Source organism: Corvus cornix, chromosome 9, assembly GCF_000738735.6.
Source record: "Corvus cornix cornix isolate S_Up_H32 chromosome 9, ASM73873v5, whole genome shotgun sequence".
In the NCBI taxonomy this organism is placed as follows: domain Eukaryota; kingdom Metazoa; phylum Chordata; class Aves; order Passeriformes; family Corvidae; genus Corvus; species Corvus cornix.
In genome coordinates, this window is record NC_046339.1 from 845,947 (window position 1) to 865,099 (window position 19,153).

At 44.2% G+C, this 19,153-nt stretch overlaps 1 protein-coding gene across 1 annotated transcript; it reads right to left on the reverse strand.

Moving 5' to 3' along the window:
* Nucleotides 1–2,711: 2,711 nt before the first annotated feature.
* Nucleotides 2,712–18,754, reverse strand: DHX36 (DEAH-box helicase 36). Its single transcript, XM_020584448.2, is given in 26 exon segments — nucleotides 2,712–3,751; nucleotides 4,393–4,545; nucleotides 5,117–5,237; nucleotides 5,634–5,724; nucleotides 5,810–5,909; nucleotides 6,010–6,093; nucleotides 6,743–6,829; nucleotides 7,119–7,292; nucleotides 7,866–7,964; nucleotides 8,602–8,719; nucleotides 9,221–9,364; nucleotides 9,862–9,926; nucleotides 10,037–10,092; nucleotides 10,940–11,027; nucleotides 11,327–11,429; nucleotides 11,949–12,089; nucleotides 12,551–12,632; nucleotides 13,188–13,354; nucleotides 13,486–13,560; nucleotides 14,458–14,537; nucleotides 15,091–15,261; nucleotides 16,409–16,447; nucleotides 17,111–17,312; nucleotides 18,187–18,308; nucleotides 18,525–18,619; nucleotides 18,622–18,754. Coding segments are annotated over 26 exon segments (2,949 nt in total). The 5' UTR covers nucleotides 18,728–18,754; the 3' UTR covers nucleotides 2,712–3,565.
* Between the last annotated feature and the right edge of the window lie 399 nt (nucleotides 18,755–19,153).

The following is a 19,153-nucleotide window of genomic DNA, read 5'->3' on the forward strand; positions in this document are numbered from 1 at the left end:
GTTACACCAGTACCTCCTTTTTAATTAAGAGCTCAGCAGTGACAGAAGGCAGCTGGGAGTTTGTTACTGTAAAATCAGCTCTCATTTTTGCAGGACATGGAATATGTGTCCCCTTCCTTCTGTAAGTTCTGTAATCAGGAAGCAAGTTGCCAACAATAAAAGGCTCTCAGTTGCCTAAATCAAGTCTCCAAGTGAGTCGAGGTGCCCCCATGTGTCTGGTGGCTCCACAGGGGCACCTGTTCAGAAATCCAGTGCCCACCTGACTTGAGCCTGGCCCAGCATCTCCACAGTCATGGCACACCTAAGAATAGTTTTTAGTACTTGTCTGTTCTGCTGCTTTATACCAGCCCTGCAACGCAACAAATACAACATTTGTATCTGCTGAACTTTAACAAATGCTGTAATGCAGCGTGTTGTGCTTGACTTCCATGGCAAGGAGTACATTTGTTTTTATTATGCAAAGCTAATTTGCTGAAAATAAAAAGGTAAAAATAGCATGACTTTAGTCACTGTACACATGCTCAGAAAGCACAGTCTGCTCAGCAAAATACCTTAAATCCTGGATTGACAAAATATATTCACAAAAATGCTTGCGTTTCCCAGGTGTATTTTGTTTCTAAAGTAACACACACAGGCAAAACAACTGGATAGAACACAGGTGTTGGAAATAACCAGTAAATCTTGACACCAAGGCTGAGGAACTCCAAGGCTTTATCTGCTGTGATCTGCAAATGATTTTCAACAGTTGTATAAAAACTTCATCATTTGGGCAAAGTGGTGATAACATGAAGGTCAGGAAGACTTTACTACAACACTGAATTCTTTCATTCCATAACCCAGAGTTCCAGAAGGTGCTTAAAACTAACACAGACAGAAGTAGCCTTCATTAAGCACAACATGACCTTGACCATTCTTGGTCTTGGGCTGGCCATATATAAACTACGTTACAAACCTTACACATCAGCATTACACCTCTTTGATATCTTAATAACCTGATGTGGTGGTTTAAGCCTGGTTTGCGGCTCATCCCCACAGTGGGATGGAGGAGAAGAGACTCTAAGGGGCAAAGTGAGAGAAGTCATGGGTTGGGATAAAGACAGTTTAAAGCAAAAGTCACATGTGCAAGCAGGGCAAACCAAAGAATTAATTCCCCACTTCCCACAGGCAGGTGAATATTCAGCCAGCCCCACAACAGACAGTCTCCATACACACAATGGGGACTTGAGAGGACAAATGGCATCACTCCAAACATCAATCCCCTTTCCTGCTTTATCGACTAAGCATGATGGCCTGGGGCCTCCCTGGGGGCAGTGGGGGTCAGCTGTCCTGGCTGTGTCCCCAGCCCCCTTGCTGGCAAGGCGAGAACCAAGACAGAACCTGGGCTTGCTCAGCCATACCTGGAATAACACAATTTACATCACAGATCCAAACACAGCATCACACACACTAGCAAGGAAAATTAACTCTAATCCAGCATCCCTAACATTTATGCTCATTTTCAAACTCCGAAGAACACAGAGGTTTCTAGTAGCTTTCTGCACAAAAGAGTATGTTAGGCTGTGTGCTTTCAGCACTGTGAAAAAGTACAGCACTATCACTATTTACGCTTCAGTCACTTCCTAACATCTGACCTGTGACCCCTTGAGCCTTTCTTCTGGGGGTGGCCCTTGTGCCACTGCTGACCCTGAGCCTCCGCAGTGTGGGGCTTGAGGGAACTCATCATCAACCGAAACTGCCATTTTTACCCAGGCTCTATCACTACCACTTCCTTTTGGCCCTCCTTTTGTGCTATTAATTAGAAAATTAGCCATCATTTAAGTACTGCAAAAATCATGGGAAAGGGGAATAATGCAGGTACCATGTGCCAGCCCGTATTTTCTTCATGACATTTAATCCAGCTCTGCCAGTAACAGTGCTACCAGTGCCAGTTTTTCCTCAAATAAAGCACCGACTTGTGATGCGGAGCAGCCCACCCGGCCCTGCGCAGCCCGGGGCCAGCGCTGCGCCTCAGGGCTGGGCGCCATTTTGTTCCCTCCTGCCCTAGCGACAGCCTTTGTTTCCAGCACAGAAGTTCCCCACTACAAATTATTTCGTTCCCATTTCCACACAGTTATCACTAATTTAGTCCCCTTTGCTTTCCCCTTTGAGTCCGGGGCTTACCTCCAGCGACGCCGTGGCTGCCGCATCCTGGGAGCGGCCGCGGCCCGCGCGGAGCCGAGCCCCGGGCGCCGGCAAGTCCGGGTGTCACGAAGCCATTCCAGCCCGGTTCTCCCGCAGCCTCACGGCCCTCACAGCCCGGCTGCTGCCCAGCGAACGCTCCCGACCCGGCTCCTCCCTCCCTGCAGCCGTCGGTGCCTCTTTTCCCCCTCCTCAGACTCCCTCCGGAACCCCCAACCCGCGGGGCAGGGCGATTCTCCTCCTCCGCCTCCTCATTTAAAACACCTGAGGGTGAAACAGTCAATTGGTGGTTGGGGAGGGAGGTTAAACGATCTATTTTCTGCAGCTGGCAGTGGCAACGAGGAGCTTGGCGCCCTCCAGCTTTGCTAACCCAATGGAAAGCATCGTCTAGCCACTAACTTTGACTTATTTCTGTATAAAAAATAAGTTTCACCTGAGCTGCTCTGCTTTCTTCAGGATAAAGCACATAAATCCTCCTGAGCTTGATGATCAAGGTCACTTTTGCAAAGGAAAAAAACCAACAAAACACCAAAGAAGGGAGAAAAGTTATATTTCCAGGCAAACAAAAGGAGACACAACCTTTTTTACTCGAGGATAAACCTCAAAATCCTTAACAAACTTTGTTATTCAAATATTCTTCCATAGCTGGAAAACATTCAAAACAGAACGACATTCAAAACATTGAGAACAGTTGAAATGACTTGCAAAAAAAGACTTTTAATGGAATACTATAACTTATACATGAACTTCTTAAAAAAAACCCCCAACCTGAATGCAATGAAACCTTAACGCATAATCCAACATGACTTTTATCTAACCCTGCTTTCTGTAATCTACAATTTCAGTCAGCAGTGATGATGGACAAGGACAGAAAGTAAAGGAAGATTAATTGAATGGGATGAAATGCAGGAAAGGTGAAGATTGTTTCCTCCCACAGTAAAAATTCAACAAGTGTTTTCAAGTTTAGTTTAATTAAGCTGTAATTACCTTCTGTGGAAGTGCTGGTGAGCAGACTGCTGCACAGCTGGAATAACACAGCAAGTGTAATTACTCACCACACCCCATTTAAAAAAAAAAAGTTTAGGTATTACCAAGCAGTATTTTAGCAGGTTTTTAAAATATCTGTTACCTGATGGGTAAAAAACCCAAAGAAAACAGCTATAGCAGGACAAGAACCATACACCATCCAACAACTGCCTTTCTCTCCCTCACAAAGCTAACTGAGCACAGAACACATGCACGTACACATACTGCCAACTAGCTCCAAGTAACTGCTCCTCAGGATGAGGAAATTACCAGCTTACCCTACAAAAGTTGTTCCTCTAGCTAAAGAAATGCTATAAAAAAGAAGGTGACTGGGCTGGCAGCGTGGCTCGGGTGAAGCGTGTCAGCTGTAGCGCTCGCCCTGGAACCGCGGCGCGAAGTTCCTGACGCCCTCGTTCTCCTGCGTGGTGATTAAGTCTATAATAGCTGTCAGCACTGCTGTATCCCTGGATTTAATATCATTCCAGTCCACGGGATGGGGGTTTTCAATTTTTTCTTGTAGAAGATCATCGAGTTCTTGTCTCAAATTCTGGAAAGTGTTGTAATAAAGGGAAAAAAAGGAAAAAGGAAAGAGACGGGCAGTTAGAGCTACACACAGCATCAACAGGGAGGTTCCAATGCCTTGGGCCCTCTGTTCTCCTGACCCTTACACCCACTCTTCTCCCATCAATTCATTTCCACATTGCTATTTTCAGCATCAAACACTGTCTCTCAAAACCCAGCCGTGTTACCTTTGATGAGAGATCACCATCTCTGGATGTGATGCCTCTAACAGACCACACATCCATTAGCTGGCTATTTCAGGATTAAAAAGAGTAGTTTAAAATAAAAATAAAATTTAAAAAAAGAGTCAGGTATGATTTCTGGGACCTAATATTTAACAATTCTATAGAACCTATTCCTGTTAGCTGAGGAGGCCCCACCCTCATGTTTCCATATCCATGTGGACATTTCCTGGACTAAGCAAGTCATCCTACAACTTCTGCTGTGCAACATTAGATCACTTTTGTTTGCTTTGTGTGCTTGAACTGCTCGCTGGGAGTGCATTTCAAACATCATCTCCCTGAGTGATGAATCAATAGGCACACAGGAATATCAAATCCAGAAATCCCCAAGCAGAACCAGTGTTAAACTGAGCCTTCCATGTACATTATTTTGAAACATAGTCACCTTGACCAAGTGTGCTATTCTTGCTGGAGACTGGAAAACAATCCACTCATCCACAGCAATGGTGTCCTGCTCCTTATCCTTCTGAATGGATATATCCCCTCCAAAGAACAAGAGGCAGTATGGAGACACTTCTGTACAATCATACAGGTAAATCTGCACAACAACAGAATTGTCTGATCACCCTCAAAATATCTCAAGTGCCATCAGTAATCCTTCATGAGACTCCTATAGAATTCCAGAAGATCATTACTCAGTTACTCACAAATTCTGAAGATGTATGAAGCAAATCAGTTCAAGAAAAGTTACATGAAATCAGATTGAACAAGAGCAAAAATGGTCTCAAGTCTTTCACGCAGTGGTGAAATTAAACCAGATGCTCCATAACAATGAGAGGAAAAAATGTCAGCATATTGAGAAGTGTTAGGACTGGACTGAAATGAAAAAAATAAACTAAAATTTAAAAATTTACACCTGTTATTGCCAGATCTTAAAAAACCCCAATCCTCCAAAAACCCCCAAGAACTAAACCACAGAAGTTCATTAGTTGTGGTACAATAGCCCCAGTGTCACAAAGGACATAATCTGATGGTGCGTACAAAGAATGGCCCAAGACAGGAAGGCCCCAGAACAAAAGCTGTTCACATCCCCTCTGAACCCTGATCCAAGCTCATTTTAAAAGGGATAATAAAACAAATAAACCCCACAAGCACAGCCCCTGACTCACACTGCTGGTTCTCATCTTCAAATGGTACACGAGCCAGTTATAATGGAACTCTGTTTCCTCCACGTTCACCGATTTGGGATGGATATTAACTGATCCATCTGTCTTGGTGCAAACTTTCACCCTTCAAAGAAAAACAACAACAAAAGAGTCTGATAATACAAGAAGTGATAAATCGACAGACCAGGATCCCTGGGGTCCCTCTTCCCAAATAACCAGAAGTGACAGTGTTTGAAGTGCTGCTGTAGAACCCCTTGAGAGCAGTGCTACTGAGATGCTGTAATACTATCCATGGCACGGTAAGGCCACACAAATATTTCAAGCATTAGCAGGAATCCAGATGTTAAAACAAAAAAAAAGAAATCAACAATCCCACCTTTCTCAGAGGAAGTAACACACAACCATGACTGAAACTGTACAGTGACATTCATTCATGCACTCAAGCCACTGCTTCACCTTGCCAAACTATGCCATGTAGAAAACATCTTGAATACAAACCAGCACTAAACCAAACCCTCACATTTTTCTCTTTTTGCTGAAGCTGGGCCGGATCTTTGCCACTTTGGGATAGAGGCCAGCACAGATGACTGCTTTGAGCAGCTTCTCATTACCTGCAGGGGACAGCAAAGTAAGTGAGGCAGTTCTGCAAGCTGTGATTTCAGCTGGGATAAATTCTCCCTTTCCCTCCACAGTTACCTGAGTTGGTGTTAGATTTGGGATTCTTGGGGTCTCTGCTATTCACAAATCCAGCTGCAAGGAGATGCTCAGCAAACTGCCCTTTCATGTTATGCAGCATCTAGGAAACAACGAAAATTGCCCTAGAATGATGCTGCACCAAAGGCACCTCCTTTTCCCCACAGACAGGATCCTGTTTTAACCTGGCAGGATGCCGTTACCTGCATGGTATTTGAGGACAAGAAATATTCCCAGCAATAGTCCTTCTCATTCCTGAAACCGCAACGCCGAGCCTCTTCCCAGCCCTAGAAATGAAAACCAGAGTTCTAAGGCGTTTATAAGTGAACACACACTACAAACTTAGGGACAGCGAAAACTGGAGGTCAACAAACAACAGTCACATGTTCCCTACTAGGGAGAAAGTAAATCCTTTGATTCTCTGTATATGTGCACACACCACAGTGCAGAAAAACACAGCTTCATAATATGTTGAATCACAACCTTCCTTTTTCCCTAGCAAGCAGTGATATCTGGCTGCGTTTGCCAGAGCACCCTTTGTTGTAATTAACAGTTCTGGGCAGGAACTGCATTTTCCAGGCCATTTATTTCCTCCTCTCCTCACCCCAACACAATACAGCAAAATGTCCAACACTTCTGAAGATGGCTTCAGCCTCTCGTAGAGGCCAGGACAAGAATGAACAATGTCAGCAAAGTAATTATAATACTATGTTTCCTTTGTCTTTTTCAAACTTATCCACCAGAAATCAGGTTACTGAGCCTGAAGACAAGATTCTCCAACACTAGAAGGGTGAAAATCAGTTTGGTTTTATGTTTCTGTAGAAGCCAAAAAAGAAAGCCTACAGAGCATAAACTGATCAGCTTTTTCCTTAGGATCATCTATATTACTCAAATTAAAATTCTAGAAGAAAAAAAACCACATGAAAACATGCTTACAGTGAAAGCATTCACCACAGTCAGATGGTCGCTTTTTGAGTTCTTCGACAGCTCCTTTCTTCTTGCATCTGCAACTTTCTCTTTGCCCTAAAAATTAGAACTTACATAATACCCAGACTGACATGACAGTTCTCTTTTCCTAATTCAGGTACATCTATACAGTACTCTGTGTGTAACATACATGAAAATTACAGTTATTTCCAATATTCCATAGGAAAAATGACAATTCATAGTATGTGAAGGCAATCTCACTAGTAAAAATGTAATTAACATGACATTAATGAAAGTGCTCTTAAACTGTAACACCTCACTAAGTCCCAGTATCCTACTGAGATTCTTAAACTCCCACATGTAATTGTCGTCTGTGAGACTTTACCAGAGGGATGACAAAAGGGTCCTTGAAGCTGAGGCTGGCTGCAATGGTCAGCACAGGGTCCAGGCAGCAGAACAAGGCTCCAAACAGGATCATCTTCCCGATGTGCGGCTCCACAGGCAGCCGTGCCAGGTGGACACCCAGGGGAGTCAGCTCCTCCTGCCTGTCCAGAGCGTTCTGCCAGGACAAGGGTGGAAAGGAAAGAACAACAGTTACGTGAAATGGGGAGGATTTCCTTAGAAAAGCCACTGGTACACAGATATCACCCACTACTATGCAAATCAGATATTTCTATTTATGGCTACAACTCATTCGTACAAACAACACCAGAGCAAGGAATCAGCAGAACAAATGTGTCACTAATGTCTCCTTCCCCAGCATCCAAGGGAACAATGACATACAATGTACTTCTCCCATATGCCTCATTTGTCTCAAACTCCTCACTGATCCACCTGGAACAGGAAGGCTGGGGAGGCAGCAGGGGTAGGGAGTTAAATCAACACCTTAAATGTTGGGTCACATGTCTGTTTGGAGTCACTTAACAAATCCCTCAGAACTACTCTGTAGAGCCCATGAGCACATCATGGATTATGTGAAGTGCTCCCTCTGTGCAGTGAGGGTACCTCAGGGCTCTGCACAAAGGGTAGGGGGTTGCAGTGCCCAGAGCTGTGCAGCCAGACCTGTGTCAGGTAACACACACAGTACCAGGGTCCTGAATAGATCATTCCTGTATATGCAGCAACACTTTACCAGCTCCATGAGGTGATTTATGGCCAACATCACAGCATCACGAGACGGGGGGTCCATCAGTTTGCTCAGAAAATAGGCAATTCCACCAAGCTTCAGGATCTGAAAGAAACACATCACAAGAAAAGCCTACAGCAACTGGAGACAGTTGCATAAAATTAGTTAGCATAACCACACTCATTGAAATAGTGTGAGTAATTCACAGCTCGAGTTAGAATTTCTTTAGTTAAGAACTAAGGATAAAAAAAAAAAAAAGTATTAGTGATGAAATTTGTAGCAGAAGGATCTATTCTTCATTCAGTTCGCATACACAGGGCATTCCTTCTGCTTGCATAAGGAATTCAATGCAAACTGCCAAAAAGGGAAATTCACACCAGTTCTGAAAGTGCTTTGTAGCGAAATTCTTTAAAGAAATCACATAAACTGACTCACTGGAATTCTCACTGAAGCTTCTCTGATTGAATGATATTTGGGAAAAAGCACAGCCCGAATTTTTGTTAGTAGACTTCACCTTTTATTGATACTAGACAATTCTGTTTCCCCTGGGTTTGATGCACCCAGATACAAGTGTGCATTTACAAAAGTTGCTGCCATTATTGGTTGAATACACTGCATTTCTGGTGTAACAGAATTTTGGCTTAACAATCCTAGGGTCACAGTTGTGTTAACTTATTCTCTCAACCACTTATCCCAATGGAAAAGTAGATAATAAATATATTTGTAGATTCCCTCTGTTTACCTTGATTTGTAAGCAGAGTTCTTCCAAAGGTGTCCTCAGGATCTCTGGTAACTGATAATCATCCAGAAGGCTGGCACGCAGTCCGTTGTACAGATGATAACAGTGGCCTGGCTGAACTCTGCAACGATTTAAAGAAACAATTCCTTTGGGTTTAGTTGGTTGTTGTGGGGGTTCTTTTCCTATGAAACTATGACACTATGATTGCGTTTGCTTACAACAACCTTCCCAAAACTCCTCAAGGAATTAGAACTGAAGTGTATCCAACTGTAAAAGCCACGCCAGTCTTCTGAAACACAGACCCATCAGCAGGAAAAAGGCATAGAGAACACAAATTAGTTTTTATGCCATTTCCATTTTAATGTATCAGCCTCATAAATCAGGTGTGAGGGCCAACAGTGACCAAAATTAAAATACAATGCAGGACTTTCTTTTATAGGAGGGAAACTCTGGAGTTAAATGCAGCACAAGTCAATTCAGCTTCCTAGGAAGACAAGGAAATCATTCCTTGCCCAGGAACAGGAGCCGGCTGTGCCAGCACGTGCAAGTAAGAAAGAAGAACCTTCAGCACTATTGGAAACTCAACATCCCCAGACTTCCCTAAGCACCTCACTGTTCTTACCTTCCTGCTCGACCCTTCCTCTGCTTGGCATTGGCTTTGCTGACCCACTCTGCTGTCATGGTGCTGATGTTGTTCTGGGTGTCAAAGTGAGTCTCCTTTATTTTCCCCCCATCTATAACGAACACGACGTCATCGATTGTAATGCTGTTGAAAAAAAGAGGGAAAAAAGCAACTTTTCATCTTTGCATGTGTGACCTAGAATCGGGTTTGGCCTCTCTTTATTCCCTCCCAAACAGAGTCAGCAATTAAAAAAATCTGTTTGGAATTTCATTAAGAACTATGCTACTGAACAGTTCAAGAAAGAGCTGATTTATTCTCCTGGATCTGGCCAAAGTCCCCACTTGGGTCCTGAAGAGAGGACAGGCAGCTCAGATGATCACGTACAAGTCATTCTAGTAATTGTTTAGCATTCCTGTAGTTTAATTGCTCAAAACAATGTAGTTGGTTGAATTATTTAAAACAATTATAGGGAAACTCTGTTTAGTCTATAAATATTTCTAAAGACAAAGTGTTATAAATGAATGGCACAAACACCAAAACTTATTTTTGGGAAAACCGAACAGGTTTATACTTTGCATTATCACTTCCATTTATTTTGTTAAACACACAGCTTTCCTGGCTCTGGACAGGCAGGCATTTACCTGGTCTCTGCAATGTTGGTTGCAATCACGATTTTCCTCACTCCTGGCGCGGTCTTCTTGAACACCTGTAATTATCCAGGGCCCATTTATGTGTTTGCCAAAACCAAATATGTGCTGCTTTTTTTTTTTTTTTTTTTTGGTAGTTGTGAAATATTGCAATAAAAGAGCAGCATACCTGAGTCTGGTTAACAGTAGGCATCAATGAATGCAAAGGTATGATAATAAACCTATCTGAAAGTTAAAAATCAGTAAAAGATATGGTGTAAGCACAGAAACTTCCAATTTTACAGGAAAATCAACTAAATCAACTATGCAGAACAGAAAAAATAGGCTGCAAGTCAGGCTATTGTTTCTTGCTCTGAGACCACATGTATTTGTATCATAACAGCAAATTCTAAAGTAAAAAGGTATAAAGGCCTTTTTTATGATGCTATAACATGACAAGTTCAAGAAAATATATGAAGTTATTTACAGTAATTTAGATTTCATTTTTAAATTCTGGAGTTATTTAATAATTAGTCAAGTTTAATACACAAATTGACACAATCTTTCAATAAACTGGAATTCTGCATCTCTGGTATGTGCACAACCACACTGCAAGTCAACATGTGAACAGTCAAGAGCCCAGCTAAGATAGGTGAGACAAACATGAGAGATGCAAAGGGACAAGTTAAAGTGTGACAGACAGGCACAGAGTACTTGAGAATCTGTAAGAAAGCTTCTCGAATAGACAGGATTTAAGGAACTATCAGCAAAGCAGGGGAAGCTGCTCAAGGATGGAGCGCAGAGGAGGCGCATGCACAATGGAGTTATTTTGGATGGGAGTTCTCCCAGCTACAGGAAAGGACAAGAGGAAGAAGATGCAGGTCAGGTTGTTTTTCAGATTGTCACTCCCACACTGAGGAAAATGAGTTGTTGTTAGCAGAGGAAAGATACCACAGACACAAAAACTGCTGAACATTTTGGAGAGGAGAGATGGGGGAAAAAAATTAATCCAGTGCAACAGCAGCAACCCCATGCAAGAAGAGTCTGCCACCAATGCTACCGCCAGAACTCCCATGGAGAGTTTGGGTTTTACCTGACTTAAACATGACTTGTGACATCAAGAGCTCATGCAAAGTGCTGATGTTATCCCAGCCTGGCAGAAACACCAGAATTGCACCATCCTACAGGGAAAAGAGGGAGTGAAGGAAAGAGAGGTCAGAACACATCACACACTACAGGGAGCCAGCTCCTTGCATACATGGTGGGCATGTGAGATCTGAAACCTCACTGACCCAGTCTGGAACAGTCTATCAAGGCTTTTTTTCTATAAAAGAGCTACCTACATGTATTTATCTGAATGTAAGATTAATTCAAAGCTGTTCAATTACTTAGAAGCGCAAACAAAAATTTCCCTTCTTTCTGTGTGACCAACCATGCCAGCTCTGGCACTGCCACTGCCCCCAGCTCAGTCCCACTGTACCTCCTCTTCCAGCACAATGTGTTTGATCAGGGCTGCTACAAGGTCCAGGTCCACCTTGTCATCATCCATCATTTCCAGAGCATCAATTGTACTTGCTGAATACCTGCAGCAGGGAAAGCACAGACACTGGTCCCTTGGAACAGGCAAAGCCAGGGGCTCCTGCTCCTGCTGCCAGGCTCTGAGTGAACCACCCAGCCATGAACCCACCTCCAATCAGCTCAGTTCTTTAAGCAGTTCCTGCACCTCCGAAGTACTCCCCACATTTAGTTCAGTGGGATTACTGTCAGTTCAGTACAGTTGAAGAGTTACCATATCATGACTGAATTGTCTTTGAAGCACTTACATGACCTCTCTCCTTCTCATGGATGAGCCAGGGACTGAAAATCTATATTTAGGTAATGAACTGAAATTTACATTGAGTAACTCAAAGGGAGCTAATTCTGCTGTCTCTAAAGCACTTCACTGGTTGCCAGCCAACTACACAGGGAATTCCATCATCATTTTCCACAGCAGCCACTACCCCACTGTTACGAAAGCCCAGCAACACAATACAGCACTGATTTATGGTTCTCACTTCAGAGCTGCCTGAAAACTGAAAACAGAAGAGAAACTTGGGCCCAACCTGCCCTGCAGCTGCCTTAGGTAGCCTGGCCACTGCTGCCTGTAGATCTCCTCCTTCTCCTCCTTCTCTGGCCTGCTCACGTGGCCCTGCATGAAGCCCTTCCTCCAGTGCAGCCGACGGTCCATCTTTTCCGGGGTGTACCTTTACACAGGAGGAGCAAACACAATTCCATTTGAAACTGAGGGAATTTGGAGCAGCTGCACAGCAGTTTTCCAAACCATGGACAATATGCTGTGCTTTAGCTAGCCCATGTGTAAGATCCTTCAGTTTCTGTTCTGACAGAAATCTTACAAAAGCAGGGACCAACCCTAGTAAGCACGAGAACATGTAGGGAAAAAGAAGTGAACAGCAAGAAAGACTAGCTTGATTTAGAGATCTGAAAATTCACCACACCAACAGAGAAATTGTTCTTCCCCTCAAGCCAACATTCCCAGGTAGCCGTGTGTCATCTGTAATTACAGTACAAGGCCCCCCTTCAAAGGTTTTCTGTTGAAAAATGCAGGCAATTCTTCTTTATGCCAAGTTACTCTTTGAGCATACATACACTAAGCTAAACCCCCTCCCAAATACTGTCTGAAATGATGTTCAGAAAAAACACTTGCCTCAACTTCTCAATGACATCTTCGAGCAGATATTCCACCACCGGGAAAGTGAACCCAGGGATGTGAATCATTGGGCAATGGTCTGTGGAGGGAGGCAGAACTCGGTTTTAAAACTACTGATGAAATACTGCACTGGAAGAGTAGAAGCAGTAAACATTCCTCACTATTTCTGCAATAAAGCTGCCATGTCTACAGGACATTTCCAATTGTCAGGGAAGATGCCAAATTCACCCCCAAATAAGGCTGCTGAATAAAAAAGCACAGGCAGCAGGCAGTATTTTGGATACCAGGATGTTCAGCTGGTTCCAGCCGCTGGAAAAAGCTGGGAGACTGAACAACTAAAAGTTCAATCTCCCTGCCCACTCACACCAAGAATGCTAAAACATGGTAAATATTTACTAGGAAAACACTTTGGACTCTGCTTCCATAACATGTCTGAAAAGCAAAACCAGAAGCAAGATCAGGTCATAATGAGATAAAACTGAGATAAACTGCATCTCCAGAAGCTGGCAAATCTTTGTAAAATTGAAGTAATTTCTTCTTTTGATACAAATAAATTCTGTAATTCAAGAACTGCACTATACTGTGGAAGCCTAAATTACTTAAGAGGAACATTCCTAGGAAGCATTTCACCTACCAAAGTACTCAGAAAACTTCTCTGCATTTAAAGTAGCACTCATCAGTATGACTTTTAGATCCTGTCGAACATTCAGAAGATCTTTAATAATGCTCATTAAAACATCTGACTGAAGATTTCTTTCATGGATTTCATCAAGAACTACATGACTGATGCTGGACAAGTGCCTAAAATAGAAGGGGAGAAAGTTAAACTTTTGTTTTTAGAACAATTATAAAGCAAAGCCATGACTAAGTTTGGAACAGCTCAGGATTCATTTCATAATTGCATTCAGTGTCTCATTAATAGGAGCTCTTACTTATCTGACTGGAGCCACTGCAGGACAATTCCCGTGGTACAGTACAAAATCGAACCTTGTTTCCTTGGCAACCGACTGAAAGACACAACAACCACTCCTCAGTTCTCCTTTGTATTTAACAAAATACTTTAAAAACTGCAGGTGCCATGCCAGACACGATGCAGATGTGCCTCACTGCCTCCCTCACTCGCAGCACAATGGGAGGAACAAGGAATTAGGTTACTGTTGCATCACTTTTGTGGACGGGGAATGGGCCAGGGAGAGGCTCTGGCTTCCCAGACATCCCTTGCCATCTCCTGCACATTGAGGTGCTGATCCCCAGCTCCTGCAGCTCTCCAGGCTCAGAACAGAGGGCACTCACATGCACAGGATTGTGAGCAAAGAGAAATAGCAGAGAGATTCTATGAATTCCAGTTAAAATGCTGTGAGGGCTGAGCTGTCCTCTCTCACCAGCAGTTTTGCTTCAGCAATAGGGTTCCATTATGTGCTGGTACCACTTCAGATACTCTTTAAAATTATAGCCAACTCCAAATATAAGAGCTTTTGCTCTGCAAGCTCCTGTTACTGCACCTATTACATGGTCCCACGGAATTAGTCCATACATACACATAGCAAACACATAGCTTTCCACAGAAATACAGTTTGGAGCATTCTCCCCTTTAGCATTTTCACTTTTCCTTGAAATTCATGGGATTAGGGACATCAGTTTTATTTCTGCCCACAGCAGAACCTTTTACAAGAGCTGAAAACAGGACTTACTCAACAAAGTCTAACGGGCTAGTCACTGTCACATGGGGCATAAACCACAGTAACTGCACTCAAACCTTTTCATAAAATTCAAAAACCTCATTCCTTCCTCACAGGAATTCCTTTAGGGGAAACATCAGCAGGAAAGCAGTTATTTCTTTTTAGAACTACTTTTCAAATTGTCTCCTTTGGATAACAACAGGCCCTTCCCACAGAGCCGCTCACCTCTGCAGGCGGATCTGGTAGCCCGTGCTCCTGCCATTGCCACAGCTCTCTGCCCTCTCAGCAGCCACCCTCTCAGCCACCTGAGGGGGAGAAAGAAAATCAGGCTGATCTGTGATGAGCTGCTCATCAGTAGGAACACCCAGAACTGAGATGGTTTGTAAATAACAAAGAAATGCCCTGAAAACAACCTCTTCTCTTCCCCTGAGAGCAGCAACCCAGGGACAAGACTTTAGAGAAACACACCCACTCGGGCATTAGCAGCACATTCCACTTTCAGCAGGATGAGCTTTGCCCGTCTGACACTGAACTATCAAGGAGAGTAACTACTGAGAACTTGAAAGCCAGATTCCTTCCTGCTCATTAATACACCTCTAGAGGGCCTGGCACAAGATTAGTTTTTATCTTAATTGACATTTGCACTGCCCAAATCCATTAAAATCACAGATATAACACATGACTAAAGCCAGGGAAGAACAAGGCTGCAGTGCCATACTCCATCAATGGCCAGATCCTGTGAATATCCAATTAGTGCACATTAACAGAACTGTTATTTGCAGCAGACTCTGAGGCGCCCCAGAAGGAACGCGGGAAGCTCGGGGGTGTGGAGCGAGGGCGCAGGGGAAGGGCACTCACGGAGATGGCGCTGATCCTGCGGGGCTGGGTGCACACGATCCTGCACGTGGAGCCCAGGCCGCGCTCGATGTGATCGTCCAGGATGAACTGCGTCACCTGCGTGGTCTTCCCGCAGCCTGTCTCGCCGCTGATCACCGTCACACGGTTGTTGTTGATCAGCTTCACAAGCTCCTGGCCCAAACGAAGACAAAACAATTACTGTGTTGTTGTTGCAAATGGATTTTAGAGGATTTTGACAATTCTCTGCTCCTGTGGGATGAACGCTGAGCAAAGTGTCAGCAGCTGAAGAAACGCTCGGCTGCTTCTGGTAACGCTATAAAAAAAAGTTTAGTTTAAACCTCACAGAAGTAATTTCTGCACATTTGCACTTCCCATGCGTAGGGTTTAAAGCACACCCAACCTCAACACTAGCTTTAAATACTTTAGATCCTGTATGAAAAAAACATAAAAGAACTAAAATGAAAGCCTGAAATACACTTTTAAACTTTCTGCTTCCTACTTGGCTCCTGTAAATCTTTGGAGACTGAACACAAAGCTGCCTGGTTGGACTCCAAGCCTGCATGAACTAAAGGTTTTCAGCACAGTATTTTAACATTTCTTGTACCAACAGGAACAGTTTCCCAGCCTCCACCTCCCCACCCCAAGGACTGCTAAGGAGAATATGACTATTTTAAGAAACAAATGCTAACAGAAAGGACATTATGGCAAATAGAGAAACTGTAGGAAGGAGCTCACTAATCATCCACTGAGCCTGCAAAAGCAAACATATCAGAATACTCCATTCCTACCGCATACAGGGGATACCACCTGAAGAATTAATATCAATTGGTAACAGCCCCTACTGTCACTGACCTTATCCTGCAACTGGGAAACTAATGGCACTGAAGGCCAGCAGTGCAGCCATTAAGTCTGTGGTTAAAGCTAAAAAGGCTTAATTGGCATTATATTCAATTCTACACTGGCTAATTGTGCAACAAAGGGCACAATTTTATACACAGAAGAAAGCACAACAATTTGAGTAACCAGGAACCTTCTAGATGTTTAACTGGCAGAAAAAGAAGACCTATTATTAAATGTATGTAGCAGCCATGTATTCCCAGTTATATTCCCATGAGAACACTGTACTGAGCCCCATAATAATGATCAGTGAGCCCCGGTACAGTCTGGAAAGAAGTCACCCCCAGGGTCAGAACCTGGGAGGCTTCTTCCCTTCCTGAAGGCCACAAAGAATTGCTGCCAGTCACAGGGCTTTCACAACTGCCTTCTCCTGTTTTGGAGCCCAGCACCACAGACTGTCTCTCTTTAAATACGCGCTCACCTCTCTCATCCCGTATGAGGGGAGTTTCTCTCGGAATCTCTGGGGAAAAAGAAAAAAACATTTCTCTTTAAACACCTTTTCAACACTGAAGCAATAGAACAGATTTCGCCTCTAATCTGGGCTAAACTGCAAAATAATGACAAACTGCTCAGCAACACTTGTATAAACACAGGCCCATGGGAAACAACTTTAATTCCATGTATGGCTTCTGTTGCATTCTATTTAGAAAAATGATTTCAGCCCAACAATTCAGTACATGATTAGGTAGGTATATACAGGTGCAGGAGCAGGGCCTGGTATGGAAGAGAGAACTGGTGTTCAGGGTAAGACAATTTTCTATACGTGGATGTTAACAACAAAACCACTGTTTTCAAGAGGCAATTCCTTCAGAACCCAGTGTTGTGCTTTCAGTTTCAGACATAACTGCACGGATACAATCCATGAAAAAGAAAGAGAAACTCACCCAATGAAACAACATGTCAGCTTCAAATTTCAGATTCTAAATGTTTCTGAAATTTGTAATTTCCCATTTTTAATTACTGTTCTATCAACAGGTATGAATTTTATGAATTCTAAAGATAATTCTTAGCAAAAGTAACATTATGACAACTTTCTAGTAAACTGCAAGATATTACATTTTCAGGTTAGATTAATTTTAAAAAAGTCAATGAAACGTTTTCAACTTCACACAAGGAAAAGTACCTGCATTTCAATATATTTGGGATCAGATCTCTTCTTCATTAAGTCTTCTTTAAGCCGCTCATCTAAATCAGCATCCTGCTCATTTTTTTCACAGAGATATTCCACATCCCAATCCAGGGATGTTTTTTCCAAGGCTGGTCTCTGTCTTACAGGAGCTTTTTCAGCATCTGGTTTCACTTTGGCAGGCTGTTCTGGAGTAGGGCTGGAAACACAGAACAAAAACTTCAGATTTCCCAGCTGTGCCTGGCCACATGCAGAGTGCACGTAATTACATCCAGCAGTTAATGAACCAGCAGCCCATGGGAACAGAGAATCATGGAATGGTTTGGATTGGAAGAGACCTTAAAGCCCATCCAGGGCCACCCCTGCCATGGGCAGGGACACCTTCCACTGTCCCAGGCTGCTCCAAGCCCTGTCCAACCTGGCCTGGGACACTGCCAGGGATCCAGGGGCAGCCACAGCCGCTCTGGGTCTGTCACTACAGTGAAAGTCATTAAACCAATTAAAGTCTCAAACTACCAACCACCAAAAACCTGACATCAGGTTCTAAAAAAACCACATTCTTTTGCACCAAATGAAGCCACAAAGCAACAAAGCACCATAAATTGCCACTTGATCCACTGCCCCATAACTGGATCCCTCAAAAAAATGGATCCCAAATCCCCTTAATTCAGCACACCTGCCTATTCCAGCTATTCCTGAAAATCCTTAACGAGCCCAGAACAGACCCTGCTTCAGACACTGAGAAAATGTTCCAAGACTGCTCAGTAACTGAAAACAGAAGTCAAAAGCCATCTCTGGAAGAGTGTACCTACCGTAGTATGCCTTGAGATCAGTTTTAAGTTTTATGAGTTTAAGTTGAAATTTAACACCCCAAACTCAGCAATAATGAGAGCGTTTTACAGCAATGGGTACAATCATTTCAATGTGACAATACATGTGGAGAAATCTGAGGATATTTGTTGAGCCAATTCACTCGATAAAGGTAAATAACTTCTGATACATCTTCCTGTCAGCTTATGGAAAGTTCGTGCAATTTAAAACAAATAAAAGAACTAGTAATTGTATCTCTTTACCCTTCTTCATCTCCAGACCACCAGGACATGGCTTCTTGCTCTTTGTCGTTTTTAGTCTGGACAGAATTCAGCAGCTGCACGATTTGCTCTTCCCTGCGCTCATCCATGCGCACAACAGCTCTCTAGGGCAGAAAAGCACAGCCTCCATCAGCGCGGACTTCATGTATCCACAATTACGTTAGCAACACTCGCACGGCGTTCTCCGCCTCCCGAGGCTCTTCGGCATGACCAAAGATCTACGTTTTTCCCTACGCGCAGTTCCAAGGTGCAGAGGCACAGACCCTTGTCCCCCCGGCCAGATGAGCCCTGTCCCCGGGACGCGTCCCCGCGTCCCTCACCTGCTGCCGGTCCGCGTCCCGGTTCTTCTGGCCCTGCTTGCGCGCGTACCACAGCCCGATCTCGCGGCCCCTCAGGTGGCCGGGGTGCCGTCCCGCCCGCCGGGCCCGCCCGCCGAGGAGGAAGCGGCGGAGGCAGAGCCGCCATCGCCGCCGCGGCCCCGGCCTCGGCCGCGGCCCCAGTCGCGGCGGTGCTCGTAGCTCATGGCCGCGAGTGCCGGCGCAGAGCAGCCGGCACAGCCCGGCCCGGCGCGGCTCAAATCGGCCCGGCGCGGCCCCGCCTCATCCGCCGGCGCGGCCCGCCTCATCCGCCGCCGCACTGCCGTCCGCCGCCCCTCAGCGCGGCTGGCCCCGGGTTCGAGTCTCGGCCCGACCAAACCCAAACCCGACCCGCCCAGGTCCCAGGTTCGAGTCCCCGACCGGCCGGAGTGTTGCGGAATGGGGAAAGATGTGTCATTTTGTTAACGTTTGATCTTCGTATACTTTCAGGCCTAATCAACAAGAAAGGAGATTGAATCTGTGAAACAAAGAGCAGCCAATGAGCTTTAAGTGATGTCCAGGTGTTAGAAAAGTATTTCTAGTATTATGTTGATTTAGATGTTGACAAGAACTGCAAGTGCGTCAAAACCGCC